The 17322-nt window shown below is 39.0% G+C and overlaps 1 protein-coding gene across 2 annotated transcripts in view; it reads left to right on the plus strand.

Annotated features, from left to right (window-relative positions):
* khnyn (KH and NYN domain containing) overlaps window positions 1–16923 on the plus strand; it is a 21989-nt gene extending 5066 nt beyond the window's left edge. The window contains exons 3-9 of one of the 2 annotated variants that reach the window (XM_077227372.1): window positions 2701–2835; window positions 6061–7403; window positions 8829–8959; window positions 10812–10908; window positions 11562–11669; window positions 12503–12604; window positions 14690–16923. In XM_077227372.1, coding sequence (XP_077083487.1) covers window positions 2701–2835; window positions 6061–7403; window positions 8829–8959; window positions 10812–10908; window positions 11562–11669; window positions 12503–12604; window positions 14690–14978 — 2205 coding nt within the window. In that variant the 3' untranslated portion in view covers window positions 14979–16923. The remainder of the gene's footprint in view (window positions 1–2700; window positions 2836–6060; window positions 7404–8828; window positions 8960–10811; window positions 10909–11561; window positions 11670–12502; window positions 12605–14689) is intronic. The other variant, XM_077227373.1, reaches the window with a different exon arrangement.
* Window positions 16924–17322: the final 399 nt, after the last annotated feature.

Consider the following 17322-nt stretch of genomic DNA (forward strand, 5'->3'; position numbering starts at 1 on the left):
TCAATCTTTTAACTCACTTTCAGATGGTCATTCATGTTTATTTCGCTGTAACTGGTATTATCAAGGCGGAAGAGAAGATCATGTGCTTCTCTTGAGCTGCGCCAGAGCGATCTCACGCCACAGCGCCAAAGCGGTACGTTCGTAACAAAATGGACGTAATTTGAGCCTTTATTTCATATCAATAGTAACAAAGCACAAAGATTTATTGGATGGGATGCGCGCTACAACGTTCCACTCATTCATCAAATAACAAGATGATCACTAGCCTAATCGCTTCTTGGGATTTAAGAATCGATATTGTTCGTAAAAATGAAAATCGATTAAAATCGAGAACTCGATATTTTGTACCCAGCCTTACTATCTATCTATCATACGTGTCAGTGTTGATTACAGCACTTTACCCTCATCCTTCCCTCGCGGATCAAAATGACATGAAGCCCTGAAATTACACTTAATTTATTAGATTTTTTGTCCAGAAAGCATATTTTATTTCATTTTGATAATATTTTTTCATTTTTTTATTATATTTTTATATATTTGATCAATAAGTAATAAATAAATAGTAATTTAACCACATTCCTTTCAACTTAAATTTAAAATAAATGCTAAAATAAATGCATAAACTCATGCATAACCCTTTTAATTCAGCTCTAAATATCTTACATTGGGAGTCTTTGACCTCTTGTGGATAACACATAATATAAGATGATATTTCATGTCTCTAGATCAGTGTTTCCCAAACTTTTTACAGTCGAGGCACCCTTTGAAAATTTAAAAAAATTTGTGGCACCCTACACTAGTGTTGTAACGATACTACTTTGATACTATACCTTGAAATGTATTGATTTTCAATACCACAGGGAATAACTGCCGTATATAGGCCTACTGTCATATAGATATTTTTTAATATTATCAATTTTTTTGTCCATCCATTTAAAGTCTAGGAAATCATTAATTTCTTCTCCAGAGATCACTTTACATGATGACATATTTAATTAAGGCTTTTATTCATAATTCAGCAAAACATTGCTCAATTACCATTGCAAATCTCACCTAAATGTTTGCTCACTCAGTGTAGGCCTATTTGTGTTTTTATATTGGGCTAATTTTGTTATAATTGCACAAGATAGATTGTTTTTAATATATTTTATAATGTAATAATTTCACAGTTAATCTCCAAATTAATGTATAAACAACATAAAGACAGTATATTTTAAATAATTGTTTAATGGCATCTTTTTTCTGAATGAAGCCCAGTATCACTGATACCAATACTGCTACTGATGTCAGGAAATACACAGAAATTGAATAAAGTTATCAAACACTTTACAGTCTTCACTGCATAAATTATAAATTAAATATAGATGAATCCTTATTAAAGCTACAAGCGTTCTTTAGTCAAGAGCAGTGAGTAATTTTCTCTGTTACCTGTTCTTTGATTCTGTTGTCACTGCTGCACTTGTTTATCTCACACGCGTCCCATCTTCTCACAACTCTAATTTAAGATTTTAACTAATTTAAGACTGCTCTCATGAGGATACTCAACAAAACGGACATTTTGTCATAACTGTGTGTTATTATTCGTTCAAGCACGAAAGAGAAGTGGATTCTGGCACGCGATGCGCGTCGTCCTGTGCCAGCAGGACATTCACAGACAGCGCGTTCTCTTTTGTCTTTTCGCGGTTGCATGGTTTAAAAGCATTTGCATGAATAAGAACGTGATTATATAATGTAACGCTAGCCAAAGGATGACAGAAAAAAACGGATGCTGCGTTAATTGTGTTTAAATGTTTTTTAACGCGTTAAACTGAAAAACATTAATCGCACACGTTACCGTTGACAGCAGCACGGACATAACCGATGTGTTTGTGAATATGCGGCAAGACGGACGTTGTGACAATGTTTCGTGTGTATTTGACCGTAAGCGCAACAAGCCATGAAAAAGAGGCAGCTTTATGTGTGGACGCTGGGAATGAAGCACGAGAATGAAATCATGCGGAAATCGCAATTCAACGAACGCAGAAAACGTATGATTTGCATTTTTTATTATGAATTTGTGTGCATTATTTGTTGTTATTAGACGCTTCCGACGATGCAAGATTATTATTTTTTAACACATTTTAGCAATTTTAAAATGTTTAATGGAGTTTTTACACGGCACCCCTGCTCTCGCCAGAAGGCACCCCAGGGTGCCGCGGCACCCCGTTTGGGAAACACTGCTCTAGATGGCCTTATATCTCTATATGGAGTAAATGAGCTGTTCCGCTGGGTCCTAAAGTCAGTTTGCTTAAGTATGCATTAAATCTTTTTTTTTTTGTAAAGTTTTAGCATTTTTAGTTTGAATTTTGAGCATTTTAAGTTTTTCTATCATTCCTCGCATTCCATTCATTCCAATGGGGGTCAGATTGACCCGCGAGAGAAGGATCTGTTACGTTTTTCCATTTTTTTGTTTGTGTATTCGTGCGACAAAAGTCCAGGGGTCTTGGACCCCTCTGATCAACACTCAACTTTAAAAAAAAAAAATCAAAAATATTTTGACCCGAGAGATGGATGAAGGTTTTGCTACACTAACTTGAGGCTTCAGTGTAAGATCAGTTCAGAGCCCATAATTGACCCTACTGTAAAGTACTACCATGTTTGCTATTATTGCTATTGTGTGAATTGTTGATTAACTCTCCTTGTATGCTATGCGTCTCTCAGATTTTCGTGAAAGGTGTCGTCAATCAGGAAGCTCAACAAGAGTTCCAGTTTCCCGAGGTGCTCCACTGTGTGTTCTGTGGCGCAAAAGGGCTGTTCATGGACTGCCTGACTAAAAACACCTCTGCGCATATAGTGGTAGGTGACAATGCATTATTTTATGTTTCGTTATCAGTATTTTGTCTTACTGTCTCGAGAAATATCGAATCATCCTTGAAACAAGATAAAGTTACTTGGGGAAACTAAATAAAAACGCATAACTTGAATATACTGAACGGTATCTTGACAAAAAAACACAAGTGGAATTTTATTTTAATTGTGGTCAAGGAAAAGTGTGCTTTCTGTAATCTGTTCTGTTTGTCACTTGGACGCTTGTAAAAAACAGAGTGTGCTTTGCACAATCTACATTATGTTGATATTTAAAGTGTAAATTGCAGGTTAACCACCACAACCAATAAATGTGTTAATTAAAGTGCTCAATATGTATATATTTAAACATTTCTGTCTTAAAATGCGTTAAAATACCATTTATTGGGGTTTCTTCAAAGGTAGCATGTTTTTTACCGTAACTGGGTGATGACATCATAAGAGGGAGTAGCAACCCATACTCTGCTAGATTCCTACTGTTAGTTAGCCTGGGAAAACCCAGACGAACTTCCGGCAAATTTAGATTTGCTCTGCAAGTTAGTCTGGCGTAGAGCCCATTCAAGCTCATTTCCAATCTTTCCAAATCGAGGCACCAATCAAAAACGTTGAGGCGGACTTTACAAGATGACGATCGATCTGATTGGTTTTAGGTCTATCCAATTGCGCCCAGAGGCATTTGAGCGACGTCCGTTGGTGACGCCCCTTTGGAAGTGAGCTGTCAATTAACCCTCCCCAGACCCTAACTCAGTTACGACTGAGAATGGTCTGGTTTTAACCAGGCTAACTGTTAGTGGCTTGACTATGGACAATTCTGAACCAGTCAGGCGTGAGAGAGGGGAGGAAATTGCCAGAAATCATGGCCTTCAAAGAGTTGTCAATGCTCGGTGTGAGGAAAATGAGTGGAGGGTAGGCCAGGTGTCCTGGTGAGTAGCTAGAGCTAGCCTAGGTTAACCTGGTGCTAACCCGGATAACATTAGGGAACAAGCCAAAGTCTTTTCAAAATCTTGTCGTCATCTAGAACAGCAAGGAGGGACAACGACTGAAGACATTATTTACCTACATGTTGTTAGTAGTCCTAATCAGAGCTGTAGAGATGCACACACTGCACAGGCACAATGGCGCTTTTGCTGGCATCTGCAGACAGAACGCGATATAGGGAATGGAGATGTTGAAAGAAAAAGAGAAGGGACCCGGGAGAAACTAAATGCCACTGACAAAAAACGTTATTTGGACATACTATCCGCGATAAACAACGTTGATACATATGATTTAGTTTTGGTGTTTGTTTTAGTAGCCTATGCCAAGTTGATTACTATTGTACATAATGTTCTAGCTGTTTGACCTGAGAAGCAGCTCTCATAGTTAATGTTAGCTATTTTCAGCATATGTTAAGTTTTCATAGGTTGTGCAAGAAAAAAATTGTTGTACATTACTTTATAATGCCACAAGATGGGGTAACTTGTTAAACACAACTGTGCCTTATTGCCATCAGTTAATGTTGACATTTAAAAATGAGGGTATTTGGTAGTTTATTGTAAAATAGTTTGATGTATCTTTGCCCATCCCAGTTTAAGTGTACTTAAAGGGTCTTTGTGGATGCAATCAGTACAGTACTTTTATCTGCAACAGATAAAAGTCACAATGTATTTATTAAGCAGCTATATAACAACTTGATTCTCAAACATTTTAAAACGGCATGTAAAAAGATGTACAGAATATCAAAGCAAATTGTTAACTGAAAACAAAATAAATATAATTTGATTCATGCAATGTGGCCTGGCTTTATCATCTGCTAACATGAACCTCACGTTCAACATAATTCATCAACTATCCTCCTAACTGTTAGTCATCGAGGAATATACAATACACAACCTCTTGCTTTGTACAACTTTTAACAAACGTAGTATGCAGTGGAGGACAGTAACTAAGTAAAGTTTTTCCTCCTGATCGCGGCACCCCACGGGATCCGGCGTCTTCTCGTCAGTCCTCGACCTGCTTCCCTGGTTGTTTTTTCTTAGAAAGAAAGCTGAAAAAACATATTCCGTTGTTCAGTTTCCTCCCTGAACGATCGTGTGCCCTGCTGTGGCAATTTAACTGAAAAACCATATCGACGTTTATTAAAATCTCGACAGAAAATCCAAACACAGCCTCCAACACACGCATTCAAATACAGCGGTATAGGACGCGATCCTGTAAATATGGCGGCGGACCCATAATGCAACACGGCGTGACGTCATCTTCACATTCCCTATTTCGTGTGCTAAATCGCAACTAATTTGCGATGCTCATTGTCAGAAAGAAAAAATGAGGTTGATGTCCCTATCGCTGTGTTTGACAGGTGTTTGTGTGGAATCAGCAGTGGAGAGTATGTGCTGCCTTGAGGTGAACGTGTATGAGTTTAGCGGAGCAGCTCGACCCGCGACCGGCACACCTGACGTGCCTCACGCAGCATCCTGGTTTTGACGCATGCTGCCTGAACCCGTTTGTTTTCCGAATAGCTGACTCTCATTTCAGGCAGGATCACGGCACTTGAAGCCAGCACACACGAGTATGTTTACAATGGAGTCATTTCATTCATCAACACCATATTTGCTAGCTGAGTTAGGTCTCCAATATAACTGCTAGCCTACTTGCCGTTAGACTAACGGTAACTCTAGGTTAATGCCAAATATCTTATATTACCAGTATAAAGTAGCCTACATTATTTTAAATAGCCTATATCTAATCAGTGACAGAGTGCAAGGCAAGCATATTCATCTAAAATAATTCTGTATTTTCAACTTCAGAATCATGAATATTATTATAATTGTCATCATTGTCCTGTGCATTGGGTTACCAGAACCAAGTCACCTTGTTAACCTTTTCCCATATGTCTCGGAGTATCGCAATAATGTCGTACTGTGAGTTCAGTATCGTGACAGGAGGGTATCGTTACACTCCTAATACATACTAATTTGCCTGTGAATATGCTCTTGAATTGCTTACTGCATCACTAATAAAAGTGCATACAGTACAAATCAATAACCTGCAAGATGAAGGTTATCTGAAAGGTTACTAAATAAAATGCATGATATGCAAGATAAAGCTTACCTGAAACACAAACTTAAAATGCATACCAATTTGCTGTGACTATGCTCTTGAATTGCTTACTGTCCCATAGTAAATCCTGTTGTGTAGGTATAATGATCCCGGTTCTGTTTGTTAAACCTCCTGCAGCTGGGATCCCAAGGCTTTCTCCTCATAACCGGACTGGCAGAACCTGTGGTGAAAGCCTATTCCTTTATCACAGACCTGGTGGAGAAATACAGGAGTAGCCAGGGACGGCGTGCCGAGACCGGGATCGGGATAGCGGGAGAATCCCTGGAGTCACGTCGGGCCTTCAAGTCCCTGGTTGAGAATCTGGAGGACCGGCACACCCTCGACCTGCTGGTGTTACCGGTGATTGTGAAGGAGGCTCTGCTGGACCTGGTGAAGCAGTCCGGATTTGACTCGTATGCAAAGCGGCACCAGGAAGGTCTAATCCCATTGGAAGCCAATGGATCATTAGCGGTGCAGAGAAGCGTTTATGATCATAAAGCAGAAAACTCACATTCCCAGCATCCGCAATCTGCTTATGACAGGATTAACGGCACGGATGATTTCAGAAATGAATCCCACGGTACGTTTCCCAGAGGCTTTACCCTCAACTCACCTGAGTCTCCAGAACCAGAACCTGAATCCGAGACTCCTGCTGCTCCGTCGTCCGTGAGAAACAAAGAGGAGTTCGAGCACCTTCTCAAGTTTTTCAGCGCTATGGGATTCACCGAAGAGGTTGTGCACGACGTTCTGGCCCGAACCGGCCCTAAAGAAGCCTCGCAGCTTCTGGATTTGATTCAACAGGAGCACGACAAAACTAACCAGCGGAAGAATAAAGACAATGCGGCTAGAGAAACACACGAGGCCATTGAAGTAGGAGAGGAGAATGCTAAAGAGGAAGACTTCGTCTTGGGGGTGTTGAAGGCGGCGGCGGCCACTTGTGGATACACTGAGGACAGAGTAATGGAAGTGTACGGCAATCTACCCGAGCTCAAGCCACACGAGCTGCTCATGCAACTGCAGAAACAAGAGTTCGCCGAACACGCCATTGGGACGAGAAATGGTGCAAAGCAAGCTGATTGGACGATTGAGACGAATCCAGTGGCAGATTTTGAAGAAGTCGATTCTGGGAACGGAAACGGAGCGACAAAGCTAGGCATGTCCAAACCGTTAAGCGTTCCCTCAGTGAGAGGCCCGCCTCAGACTACATACGCCTTTGAAAACACGAATCCCGACGCACAGCCAGGGAATCTGCTGGCACAATCGCCTCCACGGAGGATCAAACCAAACATTGATCTCGGTTTCCCAAATCTCTCCAATCACGTCATTGCGCCCAAACCGAGAGCGTCGGAGGCGTCTGTGGTCACGGGACCTCAGCGGTTCCTCGAGAGCCTGAAGACGCCATTCAAACTGGAGCTGTCGGACGAGCCTGGCGACCCCATGCTGCGTCAGGTCATCATCGACGGCAGCAATGTTGCAATGAGGTAGGCTTGCTTTGATAGTCTATTTTTTTTTTTTTATAAAATAATTTAGTTCAGTTGGAGGACACGCACTACAATTAAAAACTGAACGGTGTCTGCTTAATAAATCGTGAGCTGAACGAGCGTCGCAGCACAGAACTGACAAAATGATGACGGGGGAATATTTGGTGTCAAAGCGAAATGTAAAAGAGCCTATTTAAACAAATTTGTTATTGTATTTGTTTTATTGTGGTGTTTTTCATTAAGAATAATAGGCTAATGAACTCACCATTCAAGCAATCCGCCCCCCAATTGGCGCTAATTTGAAAGTGAAACTAAAATGCGCACAGCCACAGCATTTTACTTTCACCTTTAAATTAGCGATTCAAAAGCCCCCGCCGGTGATACCGGTGTTGTCACACGTCGATTAACCGGTGGGAAAATATCCACACCATCACATCCCTAAGTGAGGTAAACATCGCAATATGATGCGTGCTATAGAGTGTGTGTTTCAGTCGACTTGCCATATTGACAGAAAATTCTGTCGACATGGATAATTAGATGATATTTGGTGTTTTTGTGCTGACTGACTTAATAATAATTGATTAAATGTAAAAGTAAAGGTAAAAATTAAATGTAAGGTTAGAAAAATGCCATTATTCAAATCTAATTGGATGTATGCATTATATTTTATGTTAAATTCTTACATTTAATCTATAAATATTAATAAAAATAGATATTAAATTCCCTTTTATCCCTTAAAACTCACCTTTGATCACCAAAATGACATATTTAAATTAAAATATCTTGAATGTAACTCGACACCCTTGCCTCATTTAGTATGTGTGGTTCTATGAATATGCAAATGAGCCCCGCCTCCACTCACTCACTCACTCACTCAGAGATCCACTCGTTGACGATCACACGTTGATTTGATTGGTTACAAGGTAGTTTGTGACGTCAGAAACACCAGCGATTTCAAACCGTGTTTTTGAGACTGTCTTTGGTTCACTGCAGTTTTAAGGAGAAAATACTCAGCAATGCTGTCGACTTATGAATTTACACATGGATTGTCTTGAAGCATATTAAAAACACCACATAGACATATAAACAACATTAAAAACGGGATTTTCACTACAGGGGGACTTTAAAACGAGACTGTATATTTATAGAACCGCGTATACTAAATGAGGCAAGGGTGCCGAGCTACATTCAAGATATTTTAAGGGATGAAATGATTGACTACAGGGGGACTTGCATGTTGATGTATTCATACTGGAAATACAGAGGATGAACAGTGCTTTAGCAGTGACGAGAAGACATGATTCATGATGACATTATTGATAAGATAACTGAGCAGCAGATGATGCGTTTAGGGAGTGAATGTTTCAGTGTTTTCTCACATGAACTAGAGCAGTGAAACTGTGAATGTGATCTGATCCTCCACAGTCACGGGTTGGGGTTTTTCTTCTCCTGTCGAGGCATCGCTCTGGCCGTTCAGCACTTCTGGGCAAGAGGACATCGAGAAATCACTGTGTTCATCCCTCAGTGGAGGCAGAAGAATAACTCCAAGAATAAAGGTGATGCTCACTTTATGCCTTATTGGCATCTTAAGGCTCGTTCACACCAAGAACGATAACTATAACAGTGTTTCCGCTACATTCATTCTGTGGTGGTGGGCCGCCACACCAAACATCCTCCCGCCACGGCTGCAGCTTGTCAGTGACGTCCGATATTGTGCCCACTATTCTGTTATAGTTAAGCCCCACCGCGCCGAGCCGAACCGTACTGAGCCGTACCGAGCCGTACCATGCAGTGGAAAAGCGCCAATAGTTAAGCCCAACTAAATTCATAAAACATTGTAAAGCACCATGCGGTTTTTGTGCACTACATTGTTTCTGGAGCCATTCAATAGCTTAAAGTGAGGTACTAATGAATATTTAAGTCGTTAAGTTAAAGTTAATGGAAACTTATCTCTCCCCAGTCATTCTCCATTCAGCATTCAAACAGCGTGTCACGAAAATAATCGGCTTTCAGTTTTTGGCCGAAAATATGCACTGAAATGACCAGGATTCATTCTCGCGCAGCTTGTTTAGTAACTTCACAAGCGGATCTTTTCTGTTCCGTGCGTGCGTCGCGCTCTCCGCTTCGCGTGTGTGTCTGAGAGTGTGTGTGTCGGAATATGCAAATGAGCATATTCTATCTACATTCTGTCATATGATTCCGCATATACATTCTGTCATATGCGATCTACATTCTGCTCAATGTTCCGCTCCATGTTTATTCTTCTGCTCTGTTGTTCATGGCCCAAACGCTCCAATCATGTACCGATCACGCACTGGAAAAGCAAAGTCCGCTGAAATAATGTGACATTTCTCGTCTAGTAGAAGACTTCTGTTTGCAAGAGCCCTCCTGAGCTGGTATAGCCATGCTGGGCAACAGTGGTCACATGACCTGCCCTGATCACGTGCTCTGGTAATAATAGCTTTGTAGCACTATATGCCTACTTTATTTTGATAATTAGTCAAAAAATAAATCTGAGTATGTTGCATAGAACTGAATGAAGAATAATATATTGATATTTCCCTTATATTTATTTATTGATATTTCACGACAGATCTCCACCTGCGGTTAGAAGAAGAGTTTCTAGTTTTCATGACATGTGGACTCAATAAATCCTGATCTTGAGCAAAATAAGCAAGCTGACATTCAGTATAATCTGTATCTTTTATTTTAGAATACATACAAATGTAATTTAAGTCTTTTAGTTCGTCAGGAGATTTAAAGTGTGGTTTTTGAAGAGTGCGCATGTGTGAACGAGCTCTAGCGCGTAAGAACGAGCCGATGATTTAATCTGGAAATAAAGCAAAATAACTGAGAACATTTAGAAACAGTCCTCAGACGCCTCAAACAGATTCATTAAAAGTAGTTATGACATCATTAACCAACGTGGTTGAACGACTACTTTGCGACACTACGGTTTCGGGAAGCAGTCGTGACTAGCTAGTTGATTCTTCAACGATGCATCGCACTATGATAGTTAAGCAGCGAGTTACGGCGTTCCAACGATATCGTTCCTCTATGCGTTTATCGTAATAGTTGTGGTGTGGACTTCCCTGTTCTCAAAGAGTTAGAATGATCAGTAAAACATTATAGTTAAAGCTACCATGAATGGTTGGAGAAACGAAGCTTTTGAATCAGTTGAATCAAATGAGTCGAAGCGCTGGAAACGCCACCTTCTGGTCATTCAAGGAAAACTCATGTAAACAAGCCGAATGAAGATGTTTTCATGAAAGTGTCATTTATTAAATGCGATCTACTTGATTAAATGCTATTTAATCTGCAGATTCTGTAAACTCATTGTGTTATTAAGCAGCGCTGGGCAAACAAGGTCAATCTTTTGTTATTTTGTGTGCTCTGTGTTTCCTGTAGAAAAGCATTACCTGACGAAACTGCATGATCTGGGTTTCGTGTCGTACACTCCCTCCAGAGAGGTCGAGGGCAAGAGAATCAACTCCTACGACGACCGGTAACTCATCGTTCCTCTCAGACCAACACAATCGTGTTCCAGAGCGAGGATTTCACCCACAAATGACCATTTCTTTCTTCTGCAAAACATGGAAGAGGATGTCTTGAGAAATGATGGTTCAATGTTGTTCAAAATATTGTCTTTTGTGTTAGTTATACAGGTTTGAACGACAGAAAATTTGTAAATGATGACAGAAATACATTATTGTCAGAATTAAAATATTCGTTCAAAATCAGTGATCATCTGTAATATTATCTGACAATTTAGTTGATGTTCAAACAACAACTTTAAGTTTTATCATCAGAATTTAAGTTTTCTTGTCATGATTTCCAACATTTAAGAAGACCTGAAATATTTAGGCCGAAATTATAAATATATGTATTTGTATTGCAGATAAAATATCCATGCATTTGGATTACACAGTTTTAACATAAAAAACTAATAAACGTAATGTCAGTCAAACATAAATTAACAGAGTTCTGCTCTCATAAAAAAGTTTTATTAATATAATAATCTCAATGTATCTGATTTTATTTTAAAAATCATATTTTCAAATCATATTAGCACATAAATCTTAAATTTCTGCCTGATGTTTTGAGTGGCAGCTGTGATGAAACGCTGATTTCTTCAGATAACGAGTGATTGTTGTTCAGATTCATGCTGGCGCTGGCACAGAAGACGAACGGAGTGATTGTGACGAACGACAACCTGAGAGATCTAGTGGACGAATCGCCCGCGTGGAGAGACATCATAAAGAAGAGGTAACGTCAGATCCAACTTACACTCATTTATCTTCAGCCTTTCCTGCCATAACTTATGTATAAAGCGTTTCAGACACAAGTATATTTCTGCTGCCTTCCTTTTGAAACAGAGTTATCCTGAGTTATCAATGGCTTAAAGTGCCCGTTATGCTATTATTAAGACTCCAGTTTATGTTTATGAGTCTCGTACAACAGGTTCACATTCACCCAAGGTGAAAAACACTCTAATGATATCCATATATTTTCTCTCAGTGTCTGAAACGCTTCGTTCGAAGATTCAGTCTCTCTAAGCCCCGCCTCTCTGAGAGCTGCTCTGCTGTGATTGGTCAGAAAGCAAACGCTCATTATCATATCTGAATCTCAGCTCTTGATCACAGTGATACGAACAGAAATGATGGAGTGGGTTTTACCGTATCGATCTCAGAAAACAGCGTCTTCTCGACACGAACAACACAAACTCTTCCAGTCTCAGATACACTAGTGTTTGAGGGCGGAGCTAAGAGACACTGCTCAGCCAATCAGGTGACATTATGCAAATTAGGGTTTAGTGTTAATTTATAGGGTTATAGATTATGCATAATTACATGTAACCCTCAACTAAATCCTGATCCTACCCTAACTCTATAGTAAGTGCATGTAGTTGCTTAATATTACTTACTGTAACAATGACTCCTTAAAATAAAGTGCAACCCAAATTAGTCGTAAACCTACGCAGGTTCAGCAGAAGTGAGACTGAATTACTGACGACTCGTTTCAGTTCAGAATCAACCCATAAACTCCTTCACAAACAGCTCTATCACACAGTTCTTGTGATATATGATTGCTTGTGTCAGTTTGCTACAGTACGTGTTTGCTGGAGATCTCTTCATGTTGCCTGATGATCCTCTGGGCCGTGGCGGACCACACCTGAGAGACTTCCTGCACAAACACAACCGGTAACACTCACTTCCACTGACAAATCTGTGTGTTTTTATCATATACACACACCACTGTTCAAAACTCTGGGATCTGTGAGATTATTAAATGTGTCAGTGTTCAGATTTTTGTGGAAACTGTGATACATTTTATTTTTCCGGATTCTTTGATGAATAGAAAGTTGAAAAAAAACAGCATTAATCTGAAACAGAATCTTTTGTAACATTATAAATGTCTTCACTGTCACTTTTGATCAGTTTAATGCGTCCTTGAAGAATAGAAGTATTAATTTATTTTAAAAAATCTTACTGAACCCAAACTTTTGAATGGTAGTGTGCATAATTTATTTACAGTGTATTGTTTTTATACACATACTCAAATCATTATTATCATTATATATTAACAACATTTACGCCAAAGTTTGCATTAGTGTTGTTTTTTCTGATAAACACAGCGCTGTTCATTTGGAGATCCACCAAACAATGCCATTTATTTGTAAACCGCATTTTGAAATATTAAAGCAACGATAAAAAATTTTATTGACCCCACAAAAAATCACTTTCAGCAGATATTCATGTCTGAACTTCACAGTCTTGAGTTTATCAATCTTGGGTTTCTTCAGTCTTTCTCTTCTCCACATTATTCCACTTTGCATTTGCTTTGAATTATGGGTGTAACTTCCGTTAAGCTGTAAACAATCAGTGAAAGACTCGCTCTATGAACGCAATACGTTAAAAAAAAAGTGTCGGAATGAGATGACATTAATCTACTCACCATCCAACATTAAAAGGAAATTTAAAAGTGTAAAAGCATCAACAAGGTACTTTTACCAGACCGTGAATAACCCCAAAAACACGATTCTTTCCACAGCAATACAGACGGGTTAAATATCACTGTAGTAATATATATCTGTATTATATAACATATGTTGCCTTAATCAGAAATGTTCATTAACTTCAGCATTACGTGATACTATTTCAAAGTGATTTCCATCATTTTGACAGATTATAAATAGTATTTCCCTGTGAAAACAAACCTGGAAAGAGACGTGAGGATTTGAGGAGAATAACGAGAGATTCTTGAATTATTAATGGAATATATCGCAAATTAAATTCGGGAGAACAGACCACAAATGTGCAGTATATGTCGTCCTTTTCATACTTTTACAGAGGATTGAGAAGGGAAAAAAGAAAATAATAACGAGGGAGAGTAAGCAGCGACTGAAAGAGCTCTTGCCGTAGATATTCTTGTTATAACGTCACGTTCAAATACCAGTGTAACGTTATTCTCATGATGTCTGAAAATAAACCAGACGGGAAATTGACAGCTCCAGTCACACTGACGGATCAGCTTTATATGTAGGACGACCTTTTGATTTGAAATTATTCATTTCAGCCTTTTTGAATGGAAGTTCCCCAAACCGGAAGTGCCGCCCAGCAACAGTTTCAGCGACATTTCTCAAATGAATAATATTTAATGTTTCTGAGGAGATCTGCTAGCTTGTTTATTACACAGAGCGCTCGCTGCGAGTCTGACAGGAGGGTGGCTGGACCAATCGCGTGCCGGTCAGTCGAAACGGCTTCCCATCGACAAATGATCAGCATTTGTGTACATTTATAAGCTTTTTGATTGGTTCTATACAGCGTGTAACATCATTTGGAGAGCAGAGATAGTGACGTTTCAGGGGAATCCCGGGAAATGCTCAGAGGTGACGAGAGCAATGTTCATTTCCAGCGAATTTAGTTAAACTTTAATACTCATTTATATACCTTTACTCAATTATCTGGACTACGAAACTTTGGGAGATTATTTTTGAATGTCTGTTCTTTGAAATTAGCACAAAAAAAAAACATAATTTTTCCACATAATCGGCCCATATCTTAAAATGGAGCGTTGCGACTTCCGACTCATTTCGCCAGATCGGGTCACATGTGTAGGACGACCTTATGATTTGACATGATTCGTTTCAGTCTTTTTGAATGGAAGTTCCCCAAACCGGAAGTGCCGCCCATAATTCATAACGCAGGAAACTCGTCAGGAATAATGAGGATAAACTAAAGCAAACCCAAGACTATCGCTGACATGTGTTGTGAATGTGTCGTCAGCAGTTCCCCTGTTCCTGGAAGCCACACGTTCGCAGGCTCCTCGTCCTCCTCCTCTCCGTCCCCCGCGGCCCGCGCTCACAGCGAGCTCCTGCAGTACCGGGACCGGACCCCAGGGGGCAGAGGTCAGGGGTCAGGCGAGAGGACCGTGCAGGAGACGCTGGCGCTTCAGCAGAGTTTACTCTCCATCTTCCCGGGTCAGGAGAGCGTGATCATCATGATCCTTCAGTGTCACCCGACGCTGCGAGACCTGGAGCGGATCACACACCTCGTGCTGGAGCAACAGGAGTAAACACATCATCTTACAGTGCGTTTGAATCGTAATCAGGGTCTATACACTCATGAAGTGAGGATGACGAAGACTTTTAGGTGACGTTTATAATGTGTGCAACACTTTACAATGAGGTTTTTATTAGTTAACATGAGCTACGGAATTAGCAATACTTCTACAGCATTTATTTATCTTAGTTACGGTTGATTTCAACATTATTCTAACGTCATTTTTTAACGTTAGTTAATGCACTGAACAAACAAGATAAATGCTTTAGAAATGCACTGCACATTGTTTGTTAATGCATAACTGATGTAAACAAATACTTCTACAGCGTTTATTGATCTTAGTGACTGTTGATTTAAACGTTATTAAAATCAAAAATTGTATTTATTAACGTTAGTTATACCATGGTCAGGGTGAATACTCGATTCTGATTGGCTGCAGGGTGTCCATTATTAAAGGATAGAGGACACCTAGTAAAGGAGTTCTGGTGAAACCGTTCGAAATTAATAAATAAACGCGCTGGCTACATCAGCTGTGAGTAACCATAGCAACAGGAAAGTAACAAAACAAAACAAACATCTAGTTAACCGCTATACACAGCCTAAAAAATAACTATGCCAACCTGTGTGTTTTAATTCTGTGTTAAAAAAAAAACGTAAGTGTAACGCCCATGGCTAGACAAGTCTAACTCGCATGAAAAAAAATACGTAAACTTTCTGTCTCGTAAGTTAGCTAAACCGAAGCGTTCTACGAGCTAAGCGGACTATTATATCTCCGGTTGCTAAATAAACCGTCAGGCGCGTAACCAGGGAATCCAAGTTATTGTTTGTAAAAACTTAAGATTTCGATTGTAAAACTAATTAAAATATAAACTAATGTTATAAAAATGTGTTATTTGGCAAGTGACCGTGGTATAAGCGGGTTAATGCCCGACGAGGTGTCCATTGTCACGCCTCGCCGTCCTCCATTAATACCTGACTATGGACACCTCGTCGGGCATTAACCCTCACCTAATGCACTGAACAAACAATGAACAATTATATAAGATAAGATAAATGCTTTAGAAATATAACAAACAAGTCACCGTTATTTATGTTTCGCTTTTTACAATACAGATTCTATCAAAGCTTTACAGAGATAACAGGAAAATAATACAACAAAGTTTATTTCTTGAAGAAAATATCGTCATCGTCCGCCTTAAGGCAGATCAACAATATTGTTAAATATTAAATGTCCCCAATTAAAAACGTTAAGACCTTATTATAAAGTGTTACCGTTATTTGAAATGTTGTTGTTCATGACTATTTATTTTCACATGCTTCTTTCTTAAAGTAAGAATTAATGAAAAGGAATGCAAAAAAAAAATCAGAGTTTATTTTTAAATGTTTTCTCTATCAGGGACTGCGGGTGTAATTGAGCAATGCATGTTTACATTTTGTATTTTTATACTGATGTTCACTAACATGCAATGTCCCTAATTAATAAATCCATAAAACGGGTTGTCAGTGAGTTTGTGTGACGGGTAATCTACATAGAGCAGACCAACAGTAATCCCACGGCTATTCATTTATTGTTATATTTATTATTACTTGATGTATTATAATATTATTATTTGACTAATGAGGTGCTTGTGTGTTTAATTTTGCAGCACTCTGAATGTTAATGCTCTTTTACTGACTGCTAATATGTTATTAAAATCATTTATAAATAACAAACTTAAGGGTTGCATTGACAAGAACCCGTTGGAGACAATTGATGAAAAAAAGTAATATTTTCTTATTAGAACAATTAATATCTACACCTGTGTTTAATGTTAACTCCTTTTTTTTTTTACTCTATTTATTTTTTAGTCTACAAAACAGCCACCTGAAAGAACACGTATGTAATAATGTGGATTATGAGTATTAAAGATGCATGAAGGTATATTCAAATTACCAGACATTAAAGGTGCTATATGTAGTTCTTCTTCTAACATTAATCTTTTTTTATTGCCTGTGTGTGAAGGGGTTGTAATCACACATTGCAATGATCCACTTGTCGGGTTTTGCTATTACCTCTGAAGGCCAGTATTCCTATTTCAATTGTTGCAATCTGAAACATCACCGCTAGAAGCCGCTAAAAACTACACATAGCTCCTTAAAAATGCAAAATGGAAAATTATAATACATTTAAATCTCATGTAATAACTTTTTAAACTCCCCCTGTAGTCAATAATTGTATCCCTTAAAACACGGGTTTTCAAACTTTTTGTGTGTGTGGACCGCTATTTGTAATCAAGAATTTTCGCGGACCACCTCATAATACACACAATAAAATATGTCTACACACAGTCCTACCTTAATCCGGACCTCTAAATAGG

This window comes from Siphateles boraxobius, unplaced genomic scaffold (genome assembly GCF_051911475.1).
Source record: "Siphateles boraxobius isolate OS27281-9 unplaced genomic scaffold, OSU_SipBor_1 130, whole genome shotgun sequence".
Classification (NCBI taxonomy): domain Eukaryota; kingdom Metazoa; phylum Chordata; class Actinopteri; order Cypriniformes; family Leuciscidae; genus Siphateles; species Siphateles boraxobius.